This window comes from Sardina pilchardus, chromosome 20 (assembly GCF_963854185.1).
Source record: "Sardina pilchardus chromosome 20, fSarPil1.1, whole genome shotgun sequence".
Lineage (NCBI taxonomy): Eukaryota > Metazoa > Chordata > Actinopteri > Clupeiformes > Clupeidae > Sardina > Sardina pilchardus.
The window spans coordinates 12,016,259-12,033,590 of record NC_085013.1 but is presented as its reverse complement, the minus strand read 5'-3'; the positions used below and the strand labels follow the sequence as shown (position 1 = coordinate 12,033,590).

Sequence of the window (17,332 nt, the reverse complement as noted above, 5' to 3'; positions counted from 1 at the left end):
CATATTTCCAACATGTTCCAATATATTATATATTATATAACACATATTCCAGCCTATGTTTAATTTAATATGTTTACATTATATTATAATGTTTTGTCATGTATCTTCAAGTTAAGCTATTATATTCATATTGTTTAAGACTTCTTTTGTCACTCAAAATAAAATCAATATAAGAGTTCATTAGTTCTCCATCCGAAATTCGCATAAAGAGATGCTATAGAACACCTTGTTTGGTAAGGTCTCTGGCCAGGGTCCTGAAGTGTTTTGCGGGATCATGCAAGTGTCAACTGCCCAACCAGGAGTCATGCAGGATCCCAACACCGCTTTATTCTTAACTCAGGAAGACTGTAGGCATGAGGGGAGGTGGTGGGTTGCGAGCTAAATTAAGCCGGTGTTGCAACTTCGGTAGGTAGACTGCAAACAAGTTACCAGGCAGATTGAAGAAGAAGGCATGGCGAATTTCGTTATGCTCCTCCCGAACTGCCGTTTGTAAAAGCCATTTAGTTCACTTGAAAATCTGATGGAAAATAGACTATAGACTCTAAACTTTAAACTTTATTCTTTAAAACAAACAATCACTTGCAGGCTTTTAGGTGAACACATGCAGTTTTTGCATCATCCGCAGAGGAGATCTCCGCCACCAGTTTGGCGATGTATTTCCCCACAAACTTCTTGCAAATGGACTTCAGGAGGCCTATTTTGTTACACACCGTCTTCAGCTTCTCTTTGACCTCATCCTGTGGAAGAGAGCCATCTAGTGAGCCTGTTTTAAACCACATCAGTGCATTTCATGGTGTAATGGAAAAGTATTATCTCTAGATTAGTCTGCCAAACCTTACCTGGTCAGCATCTTGGGGAAGAGCTTTTCTCACTTTATTCACAATCCACTTACATGCTCCGCAGAGACCACGAAGCTGAACCTCTTCTCTAGCAAGCACCTACCAGACATGCAAACAGAAAGAATGTAAAAGATCTATTGTATACACTACTCTTGAATTTCCCCTTGGGGATCAATAAAGTATCTATCTATCTATGACATTTTCATAATTAGATGTACCGCAAAGCAGTACAATATATTACCACCGGTCAGAATTACACAAAATTTGGCATGCATTCAACTGTGTCATACACTTCAAATTCTGTACTGTTGTCAGCCAAAGATACCTGCGTTTACAAGGCCTCATTTTTGCATTTTAATTTTTGACTAGATGGCATTATACATCAAATGAGTGGATATGGGATGGGTTGACATGGCTGACTAAACATATGACTGCCGCTTCGCTGTACGGCGGTCATAATACCTATTCACTAAAATCACTTTCCACGTGTCATGTACTGTAACACTGCATAACAGAAAGAGAACACAAGAAGAGGCTATATGTAAACTATTACTCTGGGAAGCCATCAAACGCTTATATCTTATTTGACTCACCTTCTCACCACTGCCAGCCTCATACCAGCGGTCATGACTACCAAACACTGTGACCAGAGGACAGTAAAATAATAATGATGATATCAATAATAACATTCACATTCTTGAAGAAATTATGAAGAAAATAAGTAACAATGCAAAAATCAGGTGTTGAGTCATTTGCACTTATAATAACACTTATAATAAGACAACATTAAACTGATCACCAGTTTTCATTATCTTTGCAAACCATGCATGCAAAAATGCATTACCTTTGCAAGGCATATGCAATCATGTGGCAAGTGAAAAGGTGTGGTAAGACCTACCTGAGTAGATAAGCAGATATCCTACGATAATGGTAACAGTCATGCCCATCTTAGCGACTTTAAAACTCACAGACTGACTGCAGGTGACTCAGCCGTGAGAAATGTGTGACTAATAGGAGACCACCCTTTTTGCAGCCCCTTTTTTCACAAGTTCTAACCACAATGTGCATTTGAACTACCTACTGCATGTTCCAGTTACCAGATACTATAGTTAGTGAGCTGCACGCTGAGCACCAGAGAGTGCAGGAGATGACATAAGCCGATGGATGGCCTTGAGACAGTTCAAGCTCATGGTCACATTATTATTTGTCATATATATTCATATACAAAGTACTGTACAATAGGCAGTGGAATGCTTAGTCCTCTGACTGAAATTACAGTGTGTATAAAGTAATGAGTAAACAAAGGGAATAAAGAGAAGATAAGTGTTACAGTGATAAATATGTGGATAAGTATTAAATGTCAAAGCAGTATGCATATGATTCATGTTGATGTGCATAGCTAAGTGCATTGAGGTTTTGCAGTCATGATGCTGATAGACTGTAGATAGAAGTTTTTTTCTCAGTCTTTCAGTGCTGGCTTTCAGGCAGCAGTAATACTTCCTAGACTGTAGAGAAGAGGCTATTGTTGAGATGACTGGGGCCTCTGATGATTTTCTTGGCACAAGACTGACATCTGCTGGTGTAAATATCCTAAAGACTGGGCACTGTTCTCCCTCGCTGTACACTCTACTGACCTCACCATATCAGGCCATTAACTTTCTATAGTTGATCTGTTAGTTATTTAGCAGTTGTTGAGGTAGTCTAATGTTCATGAGGTGTCTAACGCCATCCTTACACCAGAAGACTTTGACAAGATTTGGGAAAGATTCTTGAAAGATTGTAGTCGTTTGAGTTAAGCTTGAATAGGGCATTAGTTAAAAGACTCCAATCTTTCAAGAATCTTTCCTGAATCTTGTTAAAGTCCTCTGATGTTTGGGTAGCAAAATGAAGACACTGATCTGCCTCCTTCATCAGTGAATTGTTGTTCTTGGTCGTCATCAAAAGTGAACTTTCAAGGTCTTTGTTTAGTCATGTACAGCATCAAACAGCGAGTTCACTCAGACAATTCATTAGAAAACATCTGTGTTGATATGTTGGTGGGATTATGGATTGATGATGCAGACACAGCCACATTGGTTCCAGCTGCACATATGACTTGTCCTGCAGTATGCCATTGGCTGAAAGTATTGTCATGTAGCCTAAGTATTTGGTTTCACATTAGTGACATTAAACGATGACCCATTAACTCAATAGTGTTTGTGGTAGGATTTTCCCCTTTTGTTATGCCTTATAAAATGAAAGAGTTGGTGTTTCAACTACACTATATTGCCAAAAGTATTCGCTCACCTGTCTTGACTCACATATGAACTTCAGTCACATCCCATCCTTAATCCATAGGGTTTATTATGACAATGGTCCACTCTTTGCAGCTATAACAGTTTCAACTCTTCTGAGAAGACTTTCCACAAGGTTTAGGAGTGTGTTTATGGGATTTTTTAACATTCTTTCAGAAGCACATTTGTGAGGTCACACACTGATGTTGGATGAGGCGACTGGCTCTCAGGATCCAGGACTCTGTTCGGGCCAATCAAGTTCATCCACACCAAACTCTGTCATCCCTGCCTTTATGGACCTTGCTTTGTGCACTGGTGCACAGTCATGTTGGAACAGGAGGTGGCCATCCCCAAACTTCCCACAAAGTTGGGAGCATGGATTTGTCCAAAATCTCTTGGTTAATGCTAAAACATTCAGAGTTCCTTTCACTAAAACTCAGGGACCAAGCTCAGCTCGGGGATGGCCATCTCCTGTTCCAACATGACTGTGCACCAATGCACAAAGCAAGGTCCATAAAGACATGGATGACAGAGTTTGGTGTGGATGAACTTGACTGCTGTTGAAATGAGTTAAACTGGATTAAAAAGAGGCAGTCTTAATGAGGAAAACTGGTTTTAAAAAAAGCCTCTATTTTGGGATGATGAGTGTACATTTTTATTTGGGACAAAAGCATTGGAGTAGCCCAGAGTTGGACTGGAGTGTGCATATACAACAAAATAGCACAGCAGAGCAAACTTGCGTCATCAAAGTAAATTTGTATTTTAAACCACTAACTAGGCAAAATCTAAATTGTACACCCTGGAGAGGGGTCCTGCAAACAAAGCAAAGTATTTGAAAGTGTGAAGAAAAGGTGGGAGTGTTTGTGCAGTCAGTGAATTGCCTAAATTCTTCCGGTCACTGCCGTCTTTCAAGGAAAAAGTTGTCTTGTTTTATGATGAGTGGAAAACAATGGGTCTGAATTATTTATTTTACTGTTACATCCACTGTGGTTCAGTCCCACACTGCATTTCAGAGTGAGGGTAATGCACCATTTGTTGTTTACTTACTGCCATAAAATAAGATAATCAAAACATGAACTCCCTTGAACTAATTAAAAAAAACAGACTAAAACTACTTGTGCAGATTAGTTGTAAAATGTCTTTAATAAGCTAAAGACAAATGGGAACATTGAGGGTTCTTATGGAGGGATTAGTTTGAAGCAAATTAATTTAAACACATGACCAACATTTAACAAGGCATATCCAAAGAGATTCTTTTAAGGGTGCTGGCGCCTGTGAAGACATAACATAAAAATATAAAATTACTTACAAATTATGACATTTTAAATTCACTGAGCTTGATATTCCATAGAAAAAAAACCAATCCTAAAGTTATGTTTAACTGTGATACTGTAACATTTCAGAGGATTAGAAAATGTGTTCCATACATTGATATGGTATGAGACTTACTTGCATAACCCCAAGACAATGCAGGTTTGTTTAGGATCCTTTTGTTTTAAAAAGGTGTCTGCCACTCTGTCTTTGTATTCGTTAACAAAATTCCTGCAGAGACCCTTTAGGAGTTTTGGAGCTTTATTACAGATCCCATTCATTTTTTTTTTCAATTTTCTCCTGTAAAGTAGACAAATTAATTTATTCTATTGAAAAGTCTACAGTACAATGCAGTGCAGTCTTAACTTTACACAATCTACCTTTGTAATTTCGCCATCAATTGATGTCTTCACTTCTTTCAGAGCCCAATCACAAGCCCTGCACCTCAATGAACACATGATTTTAGTCTGAAAAGAAGAAGCTAACATATTATATAGTTGTTGAACCAGCCCCTAATTTTGGTCAACCGGTATTTGAGAGGATTGCATCTGTGATTTTTGGCAATAAACCACCCTAGAATTCGGAAATATGTGATAGTGTTGCTTTTAGACAGCTTTTTGTGTTTATATCACCTTGTTTACAGTATGTCCATTATATTTCTATGCAGGATTGCAGGAGACTTCCCATACTATAGGTTACAAATCATATGAAGCACATAGGAGTAAAATTGGAAACATTTGTGTTTGGTGTATGCAAGTACAACTGAAGTGGAGATTTCTTTATGAGAGCTGTGAAAATGTCAAGCATATTTTTTATTGGCTGTTGGCAGTAGCCTATTCATCTGTAATATATCCCTGGCCTGCATATACATATAATCCACATAAACAGATTGTTAAAAATGCAACATCACATATTTTCTATTTCTAGGGTATACCTGCGACTTAACTCCCTTAGAATGGTACCAATGGACCATGCAAAGGCCTAATATGCTTCCTGTAATGGTTTGGTATAGAAATGTAGTAATAGTCTGCCCAAATGCCCAGAAATGACAGACACATTACCTTGGCTGGATGATTGCTCTTCGCCACGTTTTCTCCATACCAATCCCTGTCAGATTTTACACCATTCATGTCTGTTCCATCTGCATGGCCATATACATGAATACCTGTAGAAACAGAGATTAGAGTTTAGTTTGTTCACATTGTAATCAGGTTTCAATGTTAGATGTGTGATGGTCTCACTCAGAGTTGGCTTTGGTCTCACTCAGGGTTGGCTTTCCTGGACTCACCTGAACACAGCAGCAGCATCCAGATGAAAATGGACACCATGGTAACACTTTGATTAATCCGGATTTAATCACTATGTTACGTCCCAATTTTGAATGCCAGTGCAAGTCTTTTGCAGTGGCAGTGTGACTGAGGAATCTGAGGAAGTGCTAAAATGAGTTTGGATGTGGCTTTTGTGTGATGAGGCTCTCCAAAACTGCTGACAGATATTGAGAGCTGAAAAATAGGCCATCCCACTGAGTTAACAGCTAGGGAAAATGAATGTACAATGTTCACCAACAAATGTAAATGTTAGACATTCAAAATACATGCAGCTGTTATGTTTATTTGTAAACAGAAGCAGGCACTGTATGTCATTTATTGACATTATTAAGTTAATGTTAAGTTAGTGTAAAGAAGATTATTGGAAAATAGCCAAATGTTATGTAACCTATGTTGAGATGAGAGAAGTTTTAAATAGGAATATTATAGTGATGCTAGCAGGCGAGCTGCTAATGGTCTAATCAGATGCAATGCTGGGCTGGAGCTAAACGTGGTATTGCCAGACTCGGAGAACGGCTGGATATACTGGAGAAAGGTAAAAAAATAAATGGTTTAACTCAATAATGAGTGTAATTCCCCAAATGGTGGAATATCCCTTTAAGTCCGATATGTGTAATTTCCGGATCCTGAACCATTTCCTGTCAGTCTCTCACCACCCTGTAAAATAATTTTAAAAAGTCAAAAACCATTCTGTATAAAGTACCAGTCAAAAGTTTGGACACACCCATTCATTGTTTTCTTAATTTTTATTTTTTTGCAGAGTAGGTGGATAACATTTTTAAATGGCCCACAGGGATTTATGTTATAATAAAAAAAGTGTAGACATTTTTTTTAATTTTTGAAATGGCTCAAAGTACAGACATTTTTTTTTTACAGCTGTTGGAATCCATTTCCAACACTTTTGGTATCGCCCATATGGATTGCCCATACATTTTTAGCACTTGTTGGCTGATCTGTTGACCTGCAATCATTGATTTATTTGAAAAGAATGAAGTTGGCTTTAATAATACCATTAGACCAACTTAAAGGAATAGTTCGGAATTTTGGACATAGGACCTAATTTCCAACTTTACCGAGGTGATATAGGTCGGTGGAGACCGTTTTTATCGCGTTTAGCCCCTTCCTTCAGTTGCAGCGTCCCCCTTTGCTAACGCTGGTTTTGAGCTAACACATTTCTACGGTAACATCAGTCTGACATCAACAACAGTCTTACTCACTCCACCGCACACCCGAGACAAGTCAATTAAATCGTCGGACTATCGATATTATACATGTCCGTGTTGATAGAATAATTTTAGAAAAAAAACTAACCTTGCAACTCAATGATTTATTACATTTTGAGGGACTAGTTTCTCAATATCAATCCGCCACTGCCATACAGGGAACAAAGTAGGCTATTGCAATGCGATGCAAGGTTCGTTTTATTTCTAACATGGTTCTATCAACACTAGGCATGTGCATCGATAGTCTGACGTTAAAATGTATTTGTTTCGGGTCTTCTGTGGAGTGTTTTCAGTGGCAGGCTGGATGTTACCGTTGACTTGCGTTATCTTGGCACCAGATTAGCACGAGATGAACGCTGCAACTCATAGGAAGGGCAGAAATTCACTGAAAATGGTCTTCACCGACCTATATCACCCAGACTGAGTTGAAAATGAGGTCCTGTCCAAAATTCCGAACTATTGCTTTAAGTGAGAAATACAGTGTATGGATATAATGGGAAACAGCGATACATTGAACAACAGATAAATACTATGAGCATGATCACATTTTCAGAATATGATAAAAAAATTAGTAGCCTATGTGGGATACTGTAATTGTGACACATAACAAATATAACTTGCCAAATGGCAACAAGTGTTTTATAAAATACTTTGATCAGAATGGACAACTGCTGTAAAATACTGGGAATAAGACGTTGAAGTTGTGACCTCTTTACATTGTTTGTCATATCGTCAATGTAGCACTGGCTTTCACAACATCAGCATTTTGCATGCTGCCTTTGGGTCATCGCAAGCGAGGAGGGCGTCAATCATTTGCACTTTGTAGTTGTTCAAAAGTTTCTTACAGCACCTGGCACCCTCCAGGTCATCACACTTAACTTCCTCTATTTTGGCTGTAATTTGGTCCTGTGGAAAGAAGGCATTTAAATCACTGCATCACTGAGTTACTGCATATACCATGAAAATACTTGGAAATACTTTTGTGCTTTTGGTCTATCAGGCCCAATGGGCTAATACTGTATACCATGTTTTTTTGTGTGTTTTATTTGTATGTGTTTGTATTCTCACACACAATGTTCCCAACATAAAAAATGGAATTGAATTTAAATTATAAAAAGGAAATCTTACCTTGTTTTTACCAGCTGATTGTTTAACCTTCTTCAGGATTGCTTCACAGCTTTCATCACAATCTCTTTTTGGCCAAAGTCCAGGTTTATGTTTAGGATTACAGTTTGGCTTAGGTTTAGGATTTGGTTTAGGGTTTGGTTTAGGCTTAGGATTTGGCTTGGGTTCAGGTTTAGGATTTGGTTTAGGCTTGGGATTTGGTTTAGGTTTAGGATTTGGTTTAGGAGCTGGTTTTGGCTTAGGTTTAGGGTTTGGTTTAGGTTTAGGATTTGGCTTGGGTTCAGGTTTAGGATTTGGTTTAGGCTTGGGATTTGGTTTAGGTTTAGGATTTGGTTTAGGAGCTGGTTTTGGCTTAGGTTTAGGATTTGGCTTGGGTTCAGGTTTAGGATTTGGTTTAGGCTTGGGATTTGGTTTAGGTTTGGGATTTGGTTTAGGTTTAGGAGCTGGTTTTGGCTTAGGTTTAGGGTTTGGTTTAGGATTTGGCTTGGGTTTGGGTTTAGGATCTGGGTTAGGTTTGGGCTTTGGTTTAGGGCTGGGTTTAGGGTTTGGTTTAGGTTTAGGATTTGGCCTAGGGTCAGGTTTGGGATTTGGTTTAGGTTTGGGATTTGGCTTAGGTTTAGGCTTATGTTTGTGATTTGGTTTAGGCCTAGGTTTACGATTTGGTTTTGGTTTAAGCTTTCTTTTAAGTGTATGTTTACATCTCACATTTGACTCTTCTGAGTCTAATTCTAACTGTCTTGCTCTTGGCTTAGATGATAACGTCCAACTTGATTGAGACCGTGAGTCCCTCAGTCCAGGTTTCATGCCTTCAGTCTGATAAGAAATGTGAAGAGAAAAACAATGCAGGATCACGTTCAGGTTCATGTTAAGGATGTCCTGCCTCTTAGACTGTAAACCTTGTTTACTAATGGGCACCAATAAAGTAACCTGACCTGACTGCTCTAGACTGTTAAAACAATAAAGCCATGGATAATGGGGAAAACTCTTTGACAGATCATCACTCAAGTTATTATTCTCATGTGCGTACAGAAAAGTGTATGCAATTGTATGATGATTTATATGCACCATATCATACTTCATATAAGTTGGCAGCTATAAAAAGGCCATGCCTTCTTTCTTGTCCAGTCGTCTTATGGTCGTCCAGTGGAAACTCCCCCTGCTGGTCTGGATGGTCCACCTCCTCAGCACAACTCACAGCTAGAGCTGAAAACACAGATGATCACTTGGCTAACAGATCAGTTACCAAAATACCCCGGTTGCCAAAAGTCTTCACAACTCAATCTCACTTTTATGCTGAACATTTCATCTGTTCAACTTCATTCATGTGTTTATATGTTATCCTCTTGAATGGATGTTTACTGTAAGCAAGACTCATGTTTGTTATTGCATTTATTACAATAGAACATACATATAGAAGTAGAAGTACATGTTCTTTCCTGAAGTGATCAGAAAAGTCAAAAGACAGTATTTTAACTGCCAGTAGAGAGGATGCAAGTTATAATTGTTGTGATGTTAAATGAATCAACTTAGACAAATGCTTAACAATATGCTAATTATTAATTCTGAAAGTATAAATATGCAATCACAATACATAAAAGATAACTGATATACACTAAATGTCCACTACTCAAAGAAGTTAGGGATAGCTGGCTTTCGGATGACATTTATGGAATATGTGAAAAGTTCAAACTACAATGGTAGGCTACTATACCATGAAAGTATGGCATTTAAGTAGAAACATGCAATGGTGATTTCCTCATATCCAATAAATTATTGAAACAAAGGCCAACAAATTTCACCCGATAGCCGAATGTTCTCTATATTCTCTATACAATCTTTATAATTATATAACTATATAATCTCACCTGTGCATGCCAGCCAAAGAATGATAACGTGGGACATGTTTCTCTCTCAGTGGATACGAGCTGTGAAATGGCGAGTAACTTCAGCCTCTTTTCCTCTGTGAAACGAAACCTCTTAAAAACCACCAAACCAACTTGATCAACAGTAGAATGGCTGATGCTATAGGTAAGTTCATTCAGCCCAATATGAGCTCAGTGGATGCTGCCATTTTTCAAAATGTCCATGCGCGTCTCTTAAGTGCTCACTTCTGCCCACATTTTCACAAACATGCCAATTAGATGTCACATCACCGGTGGCCCCAAATCATTTGTACAAGTGGGTTAACTGATCCTTCCCACAGAAAATCCCCCCACTGCTTAGTTTAGGGAATTGAGAGTGAAAGTGAGTATGTAATTTTAAAAGATGGTGGATGCGAACTGGCTGAAGTTATCTCTCCTTATCCTGTTCTCCTATAATGCAAATGAAGATGCTAGCCTACATTGGATGGAAGCTGTAGTAGCTGAAGCTATAATCCTGCCTTATACTGTATGTCGCAGTGAGTGTCTGGTTTTAGTCCAATGTCAGACATGGCCTTACGTTAGTCACATATTGGTGTTTGTAAACACTTGTCTACTTTATTTTAAATTGCCATGGGGAACTACAGTTTTCCTCAAGGCTCATTTCAGACTTTAAGTTATTTTCAGCAAAATCCTACCATTTTCATACGACCCCAAAGCAGAAAAAGTTGGGACGTTGTATGAAATGCAGAATGCCAACAAAGACAGTACAGGAAATGTTTACCAATGTGTTGCTTCACCTCTTAATTTAACAAAGTAATAGAGTTGCTAGAGTTTTGAGTATGACATATTGCCCCATTACTCCCTGATGTAGGATTTCAGTTGCTTAACAATATGGGGTATTCTTAGTCATATTCTTCATGGTGTTGCATTATACCCCTAATTTGACAAATCTGGACTAATATTTGATAGACCTGACTCTTCCTATACGGAGAAATGCTGTTTAAATATGTGCAGAATTCATTTTGGAATTGACTTCCTGAAGGTCTTCCCTGGAAAAGACATTGCCTAGTTGTTAAAAATCAGTATACATAATTCAGAATTGATTGTGCAAAGATGCCCATGCTGCCTGCACTAATGCACCTCCACACTGTCATAGATGTTGGGTTTCGAACTGAGCACTAAAACAAGTTGGATAGGTTGAATACTTGGATAGGCCCCCTCGTCTTTAGCTCGGACGCGTCCATGATTTTTTAAAAGAATGGCAAATTTTGATTGGTCTAACCATAGGACATTATTCCATGTTACCTCTGTCCATTTTAAACAAGCTCAGGCCCAGATAAGATGGTTGTATTTCCTGTATCATGTTTCAATACAAGTTTAGATGTTTTGGCTGTTGGAATTGTGGCTGCAGTTCTTGAATTGAGTATCAACTGTGCACATAGACAATGATTATCAGAGGTTTTCCTGAGCCCATATAATGACAGGTCTAGAAACAGGCCTGGTCTGTGCAGTGCCATCTGAGGTCCAAAAGACCACGGCCATCAAATTTGTTTTTCAGCTCTTTCCCTTGTTTGCAAAAAAGTCTGGATTCTCTGAATGTTTTATTAATTTTATGTCCTGTTGATGATCTCCACAAATACTTCACAATTTGATGTTAAGAAGCATTACAATTACATAATTTGTGCACACAGGTTTACACAGAGTGATGAATACCTCTATATACAGTATATCTTTACTTCTAGGAGACTCTGCCTCTCTGGGATACGTTTTTCATACCCAATCGTGTTGCCAGTTACCCTAATTAGTTGTGAAACGTTCCTCCTTTTGTTTTCTTTATCTTTACAAAACTGTTGAATATCAACATCTGATATGATGAGTTTAAGAGATTTGCTGATTATTACATCCTGTTTTTATTAATGTTTGACACTATGTCCCAACTTTTTCTGTTTTGGGGCTGTACATTACCTTCAATATAAGAAGAAGACTATATCCTCAAACACTATTCTATATACTGAATAAATGTATACATCATATAAAAAATATATTCAAAGTGTACAAACCAATGTCTTTAAATATTATATTTGAAAGGAAGCCAAATGTTTATTTTGTGTATTTTAGCAACATCATAACTTGTACAATGCAATCAGAAAAATGCATAGGAAAGTAAAATATAAAGAACAACAGTAATTAAAAAGTAGATAATATGCATCTTTGAATACATCTTAGAAACATCATCATCATCTAAATGTAATTTAGAAAATGGCATTTTTCTCAGAATGGGGCAAAGTAAAAAGAACAGAAATCAGGAAGTGTAAGCCAAGCTTTGGCCTCTTTGTGTGTCATGTTGTCAGTGTAGCACTGAATTGCACAACTTAAGAGTTTGACATATTTCCAGTGGCATTTTGCCATCACTGATATTATCAGCTATTAGACTTTTATTATCACGAAGCGTCTTACAGCACTTGATCGTCCCACCTTTACACGCAGATTCAATTCCCAGTTTGATTTTGTTCTGTGGAAAGAGTTTAGTCATCAAATCACTGCACAAGTTGTTGGTTGTAGTTGATACTAAGACAAATATGAATAACATATCCCAGGAAAAATATAAGGAATTAATAAACCTAAAGAGTAAAGTAAAAATGTTGATACTTTTGATGTGTACAAATGAAAACTGATGGTAAAACTGATGGCCCAGATTGCACAGTAGTTGTAGATGGCATCTACTAGGCTACCTGTATAATACTGCCTTCCAGTACAATTATGCATGAGGATGTGCTGGTTGTCACCTACCAAATATACAGTATAACAAGTCTGTATTATACAAATGGTAAAGCTTACCTTGTTTTTACCCGCTGAGTCTTTAACTTTCTTTAGAGTTGATCTACATTCTTCACAATCTGGTTCAGGCTTCCCTTTATTCATATATTTACGTCTCACTTTCAGCTCTAATTCTAACTGTCTTGGTCTTTGTTTAGATGATGAGGCCCAACTTGAATGAGACCGTGAGTCCCTCAATCCAGGTTTCATGCCTTCAGTCTGATAATGAAAATTATGCAGATAAATTCATGCCTATTAAACCATTCAAAGATAATAAAGCCATGGATAGTTAAAAAAAAAGCCTCTGCATATCATCAGGTTATAATTATCATGTGATACGTGCAGAACAGTGTATGCAATTGTATACTGTAGTATGTAAAAGTTTATAAAGTTTTTGAAGTTTATGTCATATTGAGTCATATCATACTTCATCTAAGTTGGCAGCTATAAAAAGACCATGTTGAGCTCTTTCTTGTCCTGTCCTCTTAGACTGTGGAAACTCCCTCTGTGGGTCTGGCTCCTCAGCACAACTCACAGCTAGAGCTGAAAACACAACATATTTATATAAAAATATTATATTTTGTCACTTTTGTCCAATACCCCGGTAACAAAGCCTTTAGCAGCAATCACAGTTTTCTGCTTAACTTAATATGTGTTCTATGTATTGTCCTGAATTAACAAGATGCTTTTATTACATAAAATAACAGAAAATACAGTAATAATATAGCCTATTCTAAAGCTATGTTCATATATGAACCAAATTAGACAAATATACTCTTTCAAAATGTTAATAATTCATTCTGAATGTACAAATATGCCATCACAATATATTTCCATTGCAATAGACACTAAATTATATTTACATATATTTACAGTCTCACCTGTGCATGCCAGCCAAAGAGTAATAATGCGAGCCATGTCTCTCCATCAATGGATAAGAGCTGTGAAATAGTAGCCAATAAATACTGTGAAACTTAACCGCTAAACCACTAAACAGACTCGATCAACTGTAGAAAGGTGGCATCCAGACCAGCATTGTGCTGAATAAGTATGGGTGTGTCTTTAACTGAAAAAGTTTTTATTTATTTATTTATTTATCAAGAAAGTTAAAGCTAAAAGTTTGTTTGAGAATAATGAGGCAATGAGAGACTAGAGATGCTTGTACTGGGGCCACCATACATGCAACCATGTCAAATCCTCTTGAAATATGCCGTGCCATCAGGCAAGAAAAAAACATTGATGGATGACCTGATCATTCAGTATATTCGGATAGTCAGCTGACCTCATTCTTTGGGCACATACAGTAATGTTGCTGAACCTAGACCTGACCAACTGCAGCAACCACAGGGAGGCTTTTACCTATTTGCTTAGTTAAATCCAGGTGGTGACCTTTTTTGGCCAGGCAGTGTATAATTCTGACATTGTGGGATGAGTTTGGTAAAACACAGACATGGGTCTTATTTGTTCACATGATTGTGATACCTACAGTACTGTTTTTAGCATCTGTTAATATACAACACAACAAAAGGGTCATTCCACGCCAAATCAACCAGAGCCCACGCACTTGCGTCTCAAAAAAATCTGAAAAAAATACCATGTGTGCCTATGTTACCCAGGAGACACTCTGTAAAATGTTTTTGTGCTAAGATCAATACTTTTCAGGTAACAGCCAGTTTTACAGGGGAATTGGCTGGCTGTTACCTGAAAAGTATTGATCTTAGCACAAAAACATTTTACAGAGTGTCTCCTGAGTAACATAGGCACACATGGTATTTTTTTCAGATTTTTTTGAGACGCAAGTGCGTGGGCTCTGGTTGATTTGGCGTGGAATGACCCAAAAGGAACTCTTGGTTACATTTCACACTGTGTTATGCCCTAGATTCTCATGCATTGTGCTAGCCTGCTATTATGAATATGCATCCATTGCAAGGATGAAATTATCTTCCTACCATGGTGCAGTTCTCATTCATGTCCAACTGTATCTGAAATACAAATAAATGGGCATAGTGACATACTGATACATTATAGTTTACATATGGAGAGGCAATTTTCAGAACACAAAATGCATGGACTAACACCATCGGTCTGTTGGTACTTACTTGGTAAGTGTGAATACCAAGTCAGCATCTTGTACGAGCTGTTCAACTGTGTTGTGTTGTTGACAACGCTTGTGGCTGACGTTAAATGTGGTAGCTCTTGGAAACTGGTATTTCTTGGCCTTGAGGACTGAAAGGAGAAGAGGAGCTTTTGATGAGTTTGAAAAAAAAAAAAAAACAGAGCAAGTGTCCTCATCTGCACCTCTCTCACCATCAGAGCCAGTGCTTTTAACTTCTATGGTTGATCAATTGCAAACAAATACCAACAAATGACATTTTTAATAGAGTTGGTTTATGTGCAAGGCCACCCAGACACATGGCTCTCTAGAGGTTTTGAGAGTCAGGAGGCATCTATCGAAGAAAAAGAAAGGCCAAGGCCACACTTGTGTCTCTGATCGTTATCTCTTAATTACCAACAGATAAAGTGAGTGGTGGGCAGGTGTTCGTGTATATTGTGTGATGTTTCCCTGACAAAGAATTGAGGCCATATGCCACTGAAGGTTTCAGAGATATTGCTACTGTAAACCTACAGCCTAACTAGTCCAGCCTGTCAAAGTCCTTTTAGGCAAGTCCAGGGGCAGACTGGCATTCTGAGCGTTCTGGAAAAGTCCGTACCGTACCGTCACTACATTTGAGTATGCGCTCTGACTGCCACACCAACAGGCCTGGCTCTTTGGCGTTGCGGTGAAGCTGCATGTTTAGTGCCCTGCAGGCCCAGGTTCAAGACTGTGTGGGGTCAGACTACTTTCTCCCTTTGCTACTGTACATTGTGTCAGAAGTGGGATGGCTTGCCATGAGGTGATTGGAAGCCTGCCCAATGTGTGAGCTGTACGAATGACCCCTAAGATAGGTTGACCCCAGTGTGAGGGACCCCAGAGATGGGTGAAGCACGTGTATGGGGCACCCTGGGATGGAAGAAGTATGGCTGGTGATTGCGTGAGGGACGCTTGTGTGCATGAAGCGCATTGGCAAGCTTTCCAAAGGGGGGGGGCAGTATGGCAGGTCCTGGCTCTTTGGCGTTGCTGTCAAGCTGCAGGTTTAGTGCCCCGGAGGCCCGGGTTCAAGAATGGGTGGGGTCACTGCTCTCTCGCTTCACTACAGCTGCCAACTCTCACAAGTGACAAATGTCTCCAGAACTCGGTGCAGTCATGTGTGCAATAGATGCCATGCATACATCATCCGTCTCAACGCACTAACAGAAATTGGTTCAATGTCCCTGGCTCTGACAGACTACACATTTGCATGTTTGGTAGTAATGGCTGGTGCTTCAGGTTTTTTGTCCTTGCGCAAAACACACAGGTTGTTGCATCATTATTGAAGGACCAAAAATGTCTTGCATGGTGTACTTGTCTAGAGGTTTGCTACAGTACAACAACTATCACATATTTGCAAGGAATAGCTCTAATATGTCCATCTTGATTGATGTACATGCGCACCAACCTGACCAAGTTGTAGGCTTTGATGTAGTCTGTTTGTCTTAAAAAGATAATCAGACACTGAAAGCCATTTACTGAGAGACCCCCATTTATCACAGTGGTATATGACGTCCCTGTTAGTTTAGGTTGAATATTATCATTCCACTGGCATAATAATATTGTTAGACTGTATCAAGATAGACAGCTAATAATGTGTGTGTGAGCGAGAATGGTAGCGGCAGAAAGTCCAGGGCCTATTTTTTTAGCCCCAGTCCGTCCCTGCATCTTGGTAATGCACTTTGGACAGTTATTTTTCTATTCAAGTGAATGGGGAGACATACGTAAGGAAGGCCATAGGTCATTAGAAAGTATATCAGGCAAATCTGTGTTTAAATCTGAATTGAACGTTATAAATATTACCCCCAAACTGCTACAGGCTACAATTGATAAATATGCGGTTAGTAACTTAGCCTACATTAGTTACAGGAAGGGGCGGTACAGTATATGTGTAGACAACTATCATATTGACATTATGAACTCACTATGGAGGATTCTTTTGAGTCTCCTCATTGGAAAGGCTCTGCCACACTAACAGAAACTAATGAGTAATTCTTCAACAAATATTTGTATGAGGATGCTTTTGTTTCCGAAAAATGAGAAACATTCCCTCCCAATGAAAGACATTGTGGTATTCACAATATATTCTGTTTGGTGGAAGAAATGCTGAACAACATGTTCAACCCTTGCACACACACAGACACACACACATAAACCTGAGCGAATGCACACCCACTTTATCACCGTGAGTGGCCCATCTGATACCGCTACAAGCTCATATACACGCTCGGGTGCGCACGCACGCGTGCACACACACACACACACGCACACACGCACACACACACACAAACACACACTCACACACACTCTCTCTCTCTCTCTCTCTCTCTCTCTCTGTCACAGCAGGACCTTCTGGCGGTACGCGGCCACCACCGACAATGGAAGCATCACCCTTATTACCCCGTGAGTTGGCCGGGGACAGAGGA

The 17,332-nt window shown here is 38.9% G+C and overlaps 1 protein-coding gene and 2 long non-coding RNA genes across 3 annotated transcripts; all 3 read right to left on the bottom strand.

Moving 5' to 3' along the window:
* Window positions 1–537: 537 nt before the first annotated feature.
* LOC134067845 (antimicrobial peptide NK-lysin-like) lies at window positions 538–1,848 on the bottom strand. Its single transcript, XM_062523302.1, has 4 exons — window positions 1,738–1,848; window positions 1,433–1,479; window positions 840–938; window positions 538–737 (listed from the first exon to the last, which is right to left on the bottom strand). Exons 1-4 carry the CDS (start codon window positions 1,784–1,786, stop codon window positions 576–578), a joined length of 357 nt encoding a protein of 118 aa, XP_062379286.1. The 5' UTR covers window positions 1,787–1,848; the 3' UTR covers window positions 538–575.
* Window positions 1,849–4,806: 2,958 nt separating this feature from the next.
* Window positions 4,807–5,833, bottom strand: LOC134067512 (uncharacterized). The gene is made up of 3 exons (XR_009936514.1): window positions 5,712–5,833; window positions 5,485–5,588; window positions 4,807–4,890 (listed from the first exon to the last, which is right to left on the bottom strand). It is a non-coding gene; the product is annotated as an uncharacterized LOC134067512 (long non-coding RNA).
* A 6,203-nt stretch (window positions 5,834–12,036) lies between these two features.
* On the bottom strand, window positions 12,037–13,701 carry LOC134068128 (uncharacterized). Its single transcript, XR_009936596.1, has 4 exons — window positions 13,660–13,701; window positions 13,206–13,321; window positions 12,800–12,997; window positions 12,037–12,473 (listed from the first exon to the last, which is right to left on the bottom strand). It is a non-coding gene; the product is annotated as an uncharacterized LOC134068128 (long non-coding RNA).
* Between the last annotated feature and the right edge of the window lie 3,631 nt (window positions 13,702–17,332).

Coding starts and splice junctions, on each gene's coding strand:
- LOC134067845 (XM_062523302.1), bottom strand. CDS start 1,786: ATGGGCATGACTGTTACCATTATCGTAGGATATCTGCTTATCTACTCA. Junction 1,480..1,737: donor ATATCTGCTTATCTACTCAG/GTAGGTCTTACC, acceptor CTCTGGTCACAG/TGTTTGGTAGTCATGACCGC. Junction 939..1,432: donor AGGCTGGCAGTGGTGAGAAG/GTGAGTCAAATA, acceptor CATGTCTGGTAG/GTGCTTGCTAGAGAAGAGGT.